Consider the following 12,472-nt stretch of genomic DNA (forward strand, 5'->3'; position numbering starts at 1 on the left):
TTAAAAAATCTTATTAATACTGCATTTATTTGGGGAAAAATATTGTTTAAATATTATAGAATTAATAAAATAATAAATAGTAACAATAAAAATAAATAGTAATTGACTTGATTGATAATATTAGTTATAAAACAAAATTATTTGTTACACAATTCTTAATATAAAATGAACGCATTTTTGCAGTTTGACAATGATTAATTTAAATTTTACATTTTACATAGCACTAAGTAAAATACTGATTATAATAAATACAGATATATAATTCATAATTATAAACTGATATATATTTAAATAAATATAAATATTACTACAAAGTTTTTCTAATATACATGAAATGTATAATGTAATGAAATACATGCTCATTATTAATAATTATTAACTTTCAAATAGTCAAATTTAACAATAACTTATTGCATTTTAAAATAAATATAGTTAATGCTAATAAAATAATATAACCAACAATATTTCTGATAAGATTTTGAAGATTACATGAACTGAAATTTTATACATTACTTAGCTAGAGATAAAAATCACAGCCAAAAGCAGAGAACGAATAGACAGATCTTCATTACTCAATTGTCAGCAGTAGATTTAAGGCAAGGTTATATTATTGTGGTAATATTAATTAAGGCAAAATTCACTGTTTGTTGGCTGAAAAAAAAATGTGTTAAATATTAATTCACTAACAAAAATATATATGATGTACATATGGAATTTTTTACAGTAATTATAAAGAAACAACTTTATATCAACATGCACAGAAACCTATCCTAGTTTTGTCTGCCCAATTTAGTCCCTGGCCTTCTAAGAAAGGACTTTGTAGCAAATTTATCGTAGCTAATAAATGTTTATCATCAGAGTCAACTATTTGAGACCAGTATGGTGTTGACTTGTGTGCTTTATTTGATGTCCAGAAAAACATAAATGACTGACACATTGCTGAATATAATAAATTAATCAAGAATTAAAATTTCATCTTGACTTTAATATTAAACATCAAAGATCAACAGAATTAATCTTTCTAAGAGAAAGATTAAGGGAGAACTAAAGTATAATCTAAGATACGAGATCTGTTCAGAAAATAACATTTTTAATTATGTGCCAATGGAGATATTTTGTGATGTGTGTTGTGTGGTTGGCAGCATTGTGTTCTGCATGACCTCCTCTGTAACCACATGCTCTTGGATTGTTGATATCTCGTTTAATTTCTGTATTATTGTTATTTGAGTGCAACATGTTTAAGTATTAGTAGCGATTTTTATAATGTGCAGTTTTTTGATGATTGAATTTTTATCTCAATGTCATAGTCGTAAACCCAGCTTTTGTCTCCCGTTATGATTCTTTGCATGAATGTTTCATCATCATTGGCTTACTCAAGAAGTTGCAGATAAACATCCATTTGATGTTCTTTCTGCTGCTTGGTCATCAAATGAGGAACAAACTTTGCTGCAACTCGATGCGTGTTCAATTTTCCAGTCAAAATGTCATGGATGATCCAATTGAGATGATAACTTCTTCTGCAAGTTCTCTGACGTCAATCATCGATTTGCATGCTGTAGATCATTGATTTTCTGAACGCAGGTGTCATCAGTTTGAAGTTAAGGCCTTCCTTGTCGAGGGTCATCTTCAATTGACTGATCATCAGTCAGTCAAAAACAGTGGTCATCGACCGCTTTTAAATAATGAAAACTATTTGTAACATTGTGTATGACCCAAAGCATCATCTCTGAAATGTTTCTGTGTAAGTCTTTCCCAGTTTCATGCAAAATTTTACATTGTATTGTTGCTGTTGAAAATCGTTTATAAAAATTGCTACTAACACTTAAACACATTACACTCAAATAACAATAACAAAAAAACTAAATGAGATATCAACAATCCAGAAACACATGGTACGGAAGAGGTTCTGGAGAACACAGTGCTGCCAATCACACATCACTAAATAACTCCGTTGGTGCCTAATTAAAAGTGTTTAGTTATTTTCTGAACAGATATCGTAACATAAAAGAAATTTATAAAAAAAGATATATAAAAAAATTACAGTTGTACAAAACTGTAATTAATAATAACAGTACAATTGCATTGTAATTTCAGTACAAGTGTAAGCAAAATGGGAGGAATATACATAGAGTTCCGATCAAACTTTTAAATAACTTGTATACATTTTTAATTGTTTAAAATAAATTATTCCTAACACTGTTTTGATTAATAAAATGTAAGGATTATATTACATCAGTTGTATGCAAGTTTACGAGTGGCATAAACGGTTAGTTACTTTGGGTGATGATGTGGCTGAAATTGAAATACATTTCAACCTTTTCAGTCAGATTTTTATTTGAATGTTAATTTTTTTTATATTTCTTTTATTTTGTTGGGAAGTCCTTTACACTCCTTCCTTGAATACTGGCTATTCATTTATGAAAACTATTTATTTTTAAATGACAATATCTTATGTAATTTAATTTTCTGAGAGATGGAATCTCATATCCATTCATGGGTATTTTGATTAATGGGTGTCCTTTAACAATTCCTATTTTTATTACTTTTCATTATTACTGCTTATACATTAAAAAACTTACTATTTTCGATCACTATATTGTGAAATTTATTTTTTTGTTCGATTCATTTGTAACTTTTCTTCAAGATTTTGTTTTTTCATAGTTTGAAATTATGTCACATTCTATCGTTTGCCTTTCTCAGCCACAATAACACTAGTCAACATGATTTTTGTCTCAAACGTACCAATAGGTGTAGTTAATGTAGTTTTTACCTTGTTTTCTCTATACTCACAGTTTTTTTGTTAATTTAATTTTTAAAAATATTTTAAAACGTTTTTTCATTCATTTGCCCATTATCAAATAAGAGCATTGTAAATATGATGGAGTTAGCTCAAAGGGTAGCATTGCTACTGTTGGGCAGGTTCAGATGTGTTTAGACATGTACAAATGTGATCTAGTGAAGCACACATTCATCATAATGATGCCAGTGGTGAGATAGTAGTGAATGAGTAAACACGTCATTATGAGTGCTTTGTGTGTCTGAATTATTGTTTATTACATATTTACAATTTTATTTCTTTAGTCGTCAGTTACAAAATGCCTAGAGTTTGTTTAAATCATCCTAACAATTATTGTTATGTATATAGAGAAGTGATGCTCAAGTCCCAAAGGCGTAACTTACTCCATTAGTAAAAAAGTGTTATAAACTTTATTTTGGTGTAAAGTTGGGTACCAAACAAGGGCCTGGGCCCCACATATCTGTTGTTTATTATGTTCTAGGCTTTTCACTCCATGGAAAAATGGCACATGTCATATGCCATTTGATATCCTTATTATTTGGAGGGAACCCAAAAATCACTCTTCTGACTGCTATTTCTGCTTAACAAACAAAGGGATTATGTCAAAATCAAAACATACAGTGGTGTACCCTAACTTGCAATCTGCAATGAGACCAGTTCCACACTGCAAAGAATTGCCCATACCAAAGCCTCCAGAACATGTGACATTAGATAAAGAGACCTCAGAGTCTGATGGAAGTAAGGAAGAAAAAGAAACATTCTGGTGATACAACATTTGAACAAAGCAGTTCATCTCAGCCTCATTTACTGACTCAAGAAAATATTAATGATCTCATATGAGATTTAAAGTAATCCAAAAAAAAAACATTTTGAAATGCTTGCTTCCTGGCTAAAAGGATGGAATCTTCTTCAAAAGAATATAAAGATATGTACTTATTGTAATCATTCTGAATTCAAAGACTACCTTTCTGAAGAAAATAGCTTAGTATTTTGTAATAAAATTTCTTCTCTTAAGGAGACACTGTAATGAACATAACCTAACAAAATAGTGCTTGATTCCTCCAAAGTTAGTTTAAAAGCTGTGCTTCTGCATAATGGCAATAAATTCCCATTAGTACCTCTGGCTCACTCTGCTAGTATGAAAGAAACATACAAAAACTTTAAATTTACATTGGAAAAGCTTCAATATGCAGTATATTAATGGATTATTTGTGGTGACTGATTATTTGTGGATTTGAAGGTAACTGCACTTATTCTTGGTCTGCAGCTTGGTTACAGAAGTACAGTTGTTTTTTGTGTGAATGGGATAGCAGGGACAGAATAACCATTTCATTAGAAAAGAATGGCCTAAATGTGAATCACTCAGTCGTTCATTCCTGAACAGAAAAATGTGAAACATGACCCATTGTATAATCCTAAAATGTGTATCTACCTCTGTTACATATCAAACTAGGATTAATGAAGAATTTCATTAATGCCATGGATGATACTCCTGATTTCATTTACTTAAAACAGAAGTTTCTTAAAATTAGTGATGCAAAAATTAGAGAAGGAATATTTGTGGGTCCACAAATACGATCACTAATCCATGATGAAACATGTGAGAAACTATTGAATCCACTGGAGAAAGCAGCTTGGCAAGCATTCAAAAATGTTATTCAGAGTTTTTGGAAAATCAGAAGGCGGAAAATTACCGTGATATTGTCAATGATCAACATCTTATAAAAATTTGGATTGTAATATGTCCTTAAAAGTACACTTCCTGCACTTGCACCTAGATTTCTTCCCAGAAAATCTTGGTACAGTAAGCAATGAGCATGGGGAACACAGTTATCAGGAGATTTCAGCTACGGAAAAGAGGTATCAAGGGAAATGGAATCCTAACATGCTGGCCGATTATTGTTGGATTATCAAGAGTGATGCTCCACAGGTGAAATATAGCAGAAAATCGTCAATTTCTTACTTTGTAGGTGTGTCAAATGTTTGAATATTGTGTAGTTAAGAATACATAAAGTATTAAAATGTTTGAAATTATAAAGGCCTGCTCTCAAAAACCTTGTGTGATGGGGACAGATCGATATCATATCTGAATTCAGGAGAAGAAATACTATCAGAATCACGTATTTTTCTTCCAGACAAAAAAATTTTTTTTGTTCCCCAGTGTAACCTACCTGGTTGTTTGAAAAAAAAGGAAAAAGGTGGATTTAATTTATGTAATTAAAAAATTAATTATATATACCTCAGAAAATATAATACTTGGAACACATGATAACAGAAGATCCACAAGTTAATGCTGACTCATGTTCATGCCATGATTTGATTGATATGATGAGCCTTCAGTATTTTCTTTTCCATCTTTATCACTCTGTGTTCTCAGCAGCGGAAATCTTTTTTCACATAAATCAGATATAAAGTATGCCTGTAATACATAAAATAAAATGATTTATCAACGTGAAAAAATGAGATAAAATAAGCATAAAATTATAGATAAAATATTTAATTAATATGGGAAATATGGAAATTATAAGAAAACATCATAAAATTTGAGGAGTAAATCTAAAAGCTAGAATTAAATAAATTATATACCAGGTATGTATATAAAGTAATGAGACTGGTTCAGAAAAATGTTTTATTTACAACCCAGTTAGAGATGGACTCTCACCTTTGAAATAGTTCCCTTGGGAAGCCACAGTTTTCAAACGTTTCCCCATTCTACATAGCAGTGTTTTAACTCAGAAACCAGAATATCCTTCAGATGATCGGTTACATTTTTTTAATGTTTTCTACTGTTCCAAATTGGTATCCTTTGAGGTGTTTTTTTAAAGTTGGGAACAGGAAAAAGTCACAGGGACTCAAGTCAGGTGAATAAGATAGTTGAGGAACTACAGGAATGTTTTTCTTTGCCAAAAACTCATTAATTGAGATTGCAGTGTGACAAGGCACATTGTCATGATACAGCATCCGTTGTCTTTAATGGCTGGTCTCATGCGAGCAACTCTACAGTCTTTCAAGAATTTCTCAAAAAACATTTTGATTTACAGGCAAAAACTCCTTATTGACAATGCCATTACTATCGAAGATTCAAATTAGCATGGTTTTGATTTTTGATTTGCTCATTTTTGCTTTTTAGGGACGTGGTGAGTTCAAAGCGTGTTACTCCTTGCTCTGTCATTTTGTTTCTGGGTGGTACTCAAATATCGAAGATCCATCACCAATAATAATATTTTTTTGGAAAATCAAGATCAGTTTCAATTCTCCCTAAATTGAAAGAAGATTGTGGCACACTTCCACCCTGTTGTTTTTCTGCTCAACAATGAGGTTTCTTGGGATCAATTTTGCACAAGGAGGTTAAGGTGAACTAGTGGAATGAAAACATGTTTGTTAGAGCTCCTGATTCTAGTGCTTATTTGAGTGTTTTTTTCTAGATTTTAGCTAATTTGCTAGTTATAAATCATTAGTTTTACTGTTTCTCTTAGTGTCTACTGGTGGTGCGAGGAGGTGGTGAAGCTACGTAGTGAGTGCCTCAGAGCAAGAAGGTGACTGCAGAGGTTGTTAAGGAGCGGTGACCACCCACGCATCCTTCAAGCTAGAGGTATGCTTAACAAAGCCAGGCGTGCGTATAGGGGAGGTATTAATCGGGCTAAGTGGGCTGACCTGCTCAGTGAAGTTGATGGTGACGTGTGGGGGAGTGGCTACAAGATAGTGATGAAGACGTTTGGTCGTTCCCTCTCCGTTCTGCCGAGAGAGTGCCTGGTGGATTGTTTGGAAAAACTATTCCCAAAGGCTGATCAGGAGCCTTGGCGGAAAATCACTCTGGAAGGTTCAGTGCCTCTGTTTAACATGGATGAAGTAACAGCTGCCGCTATGCATGTTAGTCCGAGGAAGAGCCCTGGACTGGATGGCATTACCGGTGATGCAGTACAGGTCCTGGCCAACGTGGTCCCGCAAAAGCTACAAGAGGCTGCCAACTACTGCTAACACATGAGTTCGTGACGGATGCTTGGAAGGTTGCTCGGTTGGTACTATTGGAAAAGGGTAGGAACCACGAAGGTAATGTCACTGGTTATCGCACTTTGTGCCTACCGAGTAAACTGGACAAACTATTCAAGCACCTTCTCGTGGGTAGATTGACAACTGAGTTGCATGCTGGGGTAGGTTTAAGAGATAACCAGTATGGTTTTCGCAAAGGTAGGTCCACAGTGCATGCTATCGACCAAGTAATGAAGCTGGTCGATGAGGCTGCTGCTAGTTCCTGTCGTACCAGGAGGATTTCGGTTATTATCGTCCTGGACGCTGAAAATGCTTTCAATAGCCTGCTCTGGCGAGTGATTCATGATAAACTGAAGAGAGGTGGTGTAAGTGCGTAGCTCCGGCGGATCGTAAATCAGTACCTATCCTGACGGTGGCAGTGGTCATGGCTGGCAGAAGAAGGCTTGACCCACATCGTTTTCCAAGTTGGTAAAACTGATGTTGCGACCTCCACCAAAGCTAAGTACCTTGGTGTTTGGTTGGACAGGCGGAGGACCTTCCTTGAGCACATTCGGGAGGCGGTTAGCAAGGCTAGGAGGACAGTTAGTGCCCTAGCCAAGCTAATGAGGATTCATGGTCAGGATTAGCATCAAGCGGGCCAGGGAGCTCCTAGATGGGCTGCAGAGAATGTCAGCCCTGTGGATTGCTTGTGTGTACAGGACTGTATCTATTGAGGTGGTGCTTGTCATTACCACAGTGCCACCCTTGAGTCTCATGATGGAGGAGCAAGCTTTAAGACAGCATGGTACAGCAGCCGGTGACATGTAGGATGGGTGAATGGACCAGATCCCTCATCCCAGAAATTAATGTCTGGATGAGGAGGAAGTTCGGAAACTTGTTTTATGAACTGCCACAATTTTTGAGTGGCCGTGGCTGCTTTGGGGCATATCTTCATAGAATTGGGAAGAGGGGTTGGGTTCTCTCCTATGCCAACATTGTGGGGTTGCTGACTCCCCAGCACATGTTGTGCTATGGTGTGGGTGGTGGCATGATGTAAGGCGCCTAGTAGTGGATGAGTTTGGGGAGTTAAGGGATGGGAATGTAGTCACCAAGATGCTTGCCTCGGAAGCAGCCTGGCAGGGTATAGCTGCCAGGCTATAGCTATGTTGAAGCTATTGTGCATGGAAGAGAGGCAGAGAATGGCGAGTAGGAGTACCTCACATGGGTTGCAGTTAGTTGATGTGCTCTTTTTTGGTTGGGGGCTTGTGTTTTATTGTTGTGTATTTCGTTAATATTCATTGTATTGTATATATAGTTGGGCGAGATTAATTTCTGTATGTATTACGTGTATTGAATTTTATGTACATAGGTGATGTTGCATCGTCTGTATTTATGTATTTTATTAATCATATATTATGTAGGGAGTATTCGGGTCGGGGCTTATGTTTTGAATTTTATTGTTGCATATTATGCGTTTGTCACAGTAGTTTTCAGTACTATTATGTACACAATTCCGTAAAAGGGTATTACTGGTCTTTATATGTAAAAAAATTACTTTTGGGAGTAAGTTAAGTAGTAACTCATGTAAGGGAAAAAGTGTGTAGCATAAAATTGTTCAGTACATGAAAATTGCACTGAACAATTATTTGCAACTGTGTGGCTGAAAATTATTCATATTCAGGGTGGCTGATTTTGCAGAGGTGGTGACCTCTTGCAGGGTGGGGACTGAGTTAAGCTTAAAAAGCAGGTCTGGTCTCCACCTGGTACAATTGCAAAAAAAAAAATTTGCACAAACCTTTTTCATGTCCAATTCGTTTGTCAAAATTTGATAGACTGTGGTATGGCTCAAATACAATTGTTCTGCAATCATTCTGCCAGTTAATCACTGGTTGTACCGTATCAAGTCTCTGATCGTCTCAACAATATTGCCACTTTTTGATGTTAATGGTCTTTCAGAGCGTGGATCATCTACAAATGATTTCTGGCCGTCTGAAAACACTTTAAACCACCTAAAAACTTGGGCTCGTAACAGAACGTCATCTCCATACGCCCTTTTCAATTTTGAAAAAGTTTCAGTAACATTCTCACTGAGATTAATACAAAACTTGATCGCACAACGTTGCTCATAATTAGTATCACTCATTTTTGTTAAGTACTACAAAAACTCGTTTCACAAAAAATTTGTTTATGTTTTATGTGGCAACAATAGACTAAAAATATTAATACTTAATATAAATTTGCTGTTCGTAAAACCATATATTTACTAGTAACTTTGCAGTGTTGCCACTTTGGCTGTCAAAAAAACTAATCTCATTACTTTATTTACAGATCTCATAAACTAAGGTAGAAACATAAAAACAAGTGTTCAATATAATATCATAGCATCATTTTGAACAACATGAAAGAAAACAATTATATCCATAATTGCTTATTAATTCAATCGTGAATACAGTTCATTATAATAAAAGCAGGAGTAAGATATATTAAAGCAAGAAATAATGTACAATGTTTTATAATTAACCTTGAGATGTCATATATGAATAAAATAAATGTATGTGATAGTTTAATACATTAAATAAATAGTTCTAAAAATATACTCACAACAGAATAATATAAATATAATATTGATACATTCTTATATGCATAGATACAATGTCTACTCTTAGTTGAAAACATCAATACAAATCTCAATACACTCAGATTGAAAAATGTACAACTAAATACAGTTTTGAAGATTTATAAAAATTTAGTCAATTAGTATACATAAATAATATATACGTTTTATAAGTATATAGATTATTAATTTTTGTATTGTTTTTGATTTAAAATTTTTATTTGTACTTTACAGGGGAATAACATGTTACAAATATTAAATCCATCATTACACACTGTAATAAAACAATTACAAAATAACTTTGCAAAAATAGAATAAGAAAAGATCATATTAATGAACATAAGGAACACATTCAAACAGTAATTTTTAATGATTAACAGCAAATGCTGATCTTTGTAGCAAAGTGCTACCACCTCTAACTTTCATCTGAAGGTCCTGAGTTAAGTCCTGGACAAACGTGACAATTTTTTATATGCTACAAAAAATTCTTTTTATTATCATATATCGGCAGATGTTACTGGGTGTCAGCCAGAATAAATAGAGTATAGAAGAGTTAACTGCTGTTGTATCCTTAAGTTAATTATAGACAATAAACCGTAGATAAACGTAGATATTTAATTGCAGTAAAAAAAAAATACAGTTGTTTACTAAATAACATGTAAAACATTTTTAATATTTTTTTTTTTTACTGAGATAAAAATATTTTCATTGGGTCCTGTTATCTCAATCATGACTTAAAAAATAATAAACATGATAAAAATATAATTTAAAAAGTATGTTTTAAAAATATTTTTTTCTTATCACATTTTTAGGAAAGCGGTATTAATAACATTAAAATATTAAATAATCTAATCTAATTATAGAAAAAGAGATAAGACCATAACCAATTTTACAGTTACCAAACTAAGAAAAATTAAATTTAACAGATACAGTAAATAATAACTTAATTAAAAGAAACATATAATAAACTAAATAAATAACAAACTATTTTTAGCAATATATTACAAATTATTCCTGTTAAAGAAGTGATTTGAAATGATTACAGTGTTAAGAACAGTCTCATTATGCTACATAATAAAATTAATTTGTGATTAAAGAATCTCAGCTACTCATGTAAATTAATCTGTAACAACTGAATAATGCAATACCTAATATTTTGCATTTTATTGCACAACTAATAATACTGTGATATATTATAAAGTTTGCTTCATGAATAATCTCTTTGTCTCTCATCTCACTCATTTGATTTGAACATTATTTATAAGTACATACCATAACAATAAGGTATATAAAGTGAGAAAGAATGGAATAGTTAACCAATAAACAAACAACTGAGATTAATGACTTAGTTAATGCTATCACATTAAATGGTTATTGTAGTGTTTTGTGATGTTGCAGGACCCAAGTTCAGAAAGTATATAGTTACTCTTTTTAAGATTTAAATACTAGTTTTCAGAGCATTTTTGCAGAGTATTTTTTAAAATTAATAATGAATAATAAACATTGATTAAGATCAGGTTTACCTGAATCTGAACATCAAATTTTAATTATTGGGTTTGTAATAGTAATTTAACCATTACAAAAATATATAGTTCGTTAAGCCAGGTCTATTTCAAAAACTTAATTTTTTTATTTTCTGCTTACATCTTGCAGAAAAATATTTAATTATCAATTTTTTTTAAACTAATTTTTTTTAACTAATTATCAAGATTTTTTATAATTAAATATCGCATTAATGTTCATTTTTCATGTGAAATTTATTAATTTTTTCATTTTCTGAAAAAAAAAAAATGGTTCTGTACAGTGTAATGTAAAAATATATCTGTATAAATAAGTCCAACTATTATTTTGGTGTCAGATTCAATGAAAATTGTTTTGATAGGAAACTAAAAATTAATTTATTATACAAGGGAATCAGTAGTTTTACTGGATCAGTTGGTTGGAGAAAGAATATGAGCAAGTTTAATTACAGTATTAAAATTAAGTCTCTAATTTATAACAAACACAAAGATATAGATATTTATAGTAATTTAATCAAACTACACAAATCTATTTACTCTAAAACCAGTGTTTTTAAATAAACATTCATCAACTTAAAATCAATGTCAGCAATTACATTAAAATGTTAGTTAATATATTTAGCTTTATAACTTTATACAGCTTTTATTTATATATACTTAGCTTTATTTATTTATATATTATAGTTTTTAGTTGAAAAATGAAGATAGTTAATGCTCTTAACATTTATAAGAGTTTCAGATATTTATGTAATTGTACTGGATACATTGTTAGCAAACTATCAGTGCAATGCTAAAGGATAAAACAAGAAAATATGTGGTGGTTGTATTAACAACAAATAAGTAAAGTAAAATTTAAATATATGTATATATTTTTTTTGTCTTCAGTCATTTGACTGGTTTGATGCAGCTCTCCAAGATTCCCTATCTAGTGCTAGTCGTTTCATTTCGGTATACCCCCTACATCCTGCATTCCTAACAATTTGTTTTACATATTCCAAACGCCTGCCTACAAAATTTTTTCCTTCTACCTGTCCCTCCAATATTAAAGCGCCTATTCCAGGATGCCTTAATATGTGGCCTGTAAGTCTGTCTCTTCTTTTAGATATATTTTTCCAAATGCTTCTTTCTTCATCTATTTACCGCAACACCTCTTCATTTGTCACTTCCTATCTGATTTGTCTTTCATTTGTCTTATCCACCCATCTGATTTTTAACATTCTCCTATAGCACCACATTTCAAAAGCTTCTAATCTTTTCTTCTCAGATACTCTGATCGTCCAAGTTTCACTTCCACATAAAGTGACACTCCAAACATATACTTTCAAAAATCTTTTCCTAACATTTAAATTAATTTTTATGTAAACAAATCATATTTCTGACTGAATGCTCGTTTCGTCTGTGCTATTCTGCATTTTGTATCGCTCCTGCTTCGTCCATCTTTAGTAATTCTACTTCCCAAATAACAAAATTCTTCTACCTCCATAATCTTTTCTGCTCCTATTTTCACATTCAGTGGTCCATCTTTGTTATTTCTACTACATTTCATTACTTTCGTTTTGTTCTTGTTTATTT

General features: G+C 32.3%; 1 protein-coding gene across 1 annotated transcript in view; it reads right to left on the reverse strand.

Moving 5' to 3' along the window:
* Positions 1–497: 497 nt before the first annotated feature.
* LOC142321453 (putative phosphatidate phosphatase) overlaps positions 498–12,472 on the reverse strand; it is an 83,237-nt gene continuing 71,262 nt past the window's right edge. Inside the window, exons 6-7 of the mRNA XM_075359547.1 lie at positions 5,037–5,216; positions 498–651 (exon numbers count right to left, since the gene is read on the reverse strand). Coding sequence (XP_075215662.1) covers positions 5,085–5,216 — 132 coding nt within the window. The 3' untranslated portion in view covers positions 498–651; positions 5,037–5,084. The remainder of the gene's footprint in view (positions 652–5,036; positions 5,217–12,472) is intronic.

This window comes from Lycorma delicatula, chromosome 3 (assembly GCF_047948215.1).
Source record: "Lycorma delicatula isolate Av1 chromosome 3, ASM4794821v1, whole genome shotgun sequence".
NCBI classification, from domain to species: Eukaryota; Metazoa; Arthropoda; class Insecta; order Hemiptera; family Fulgoridae; genus Lycorma; species Lycorma delicatula.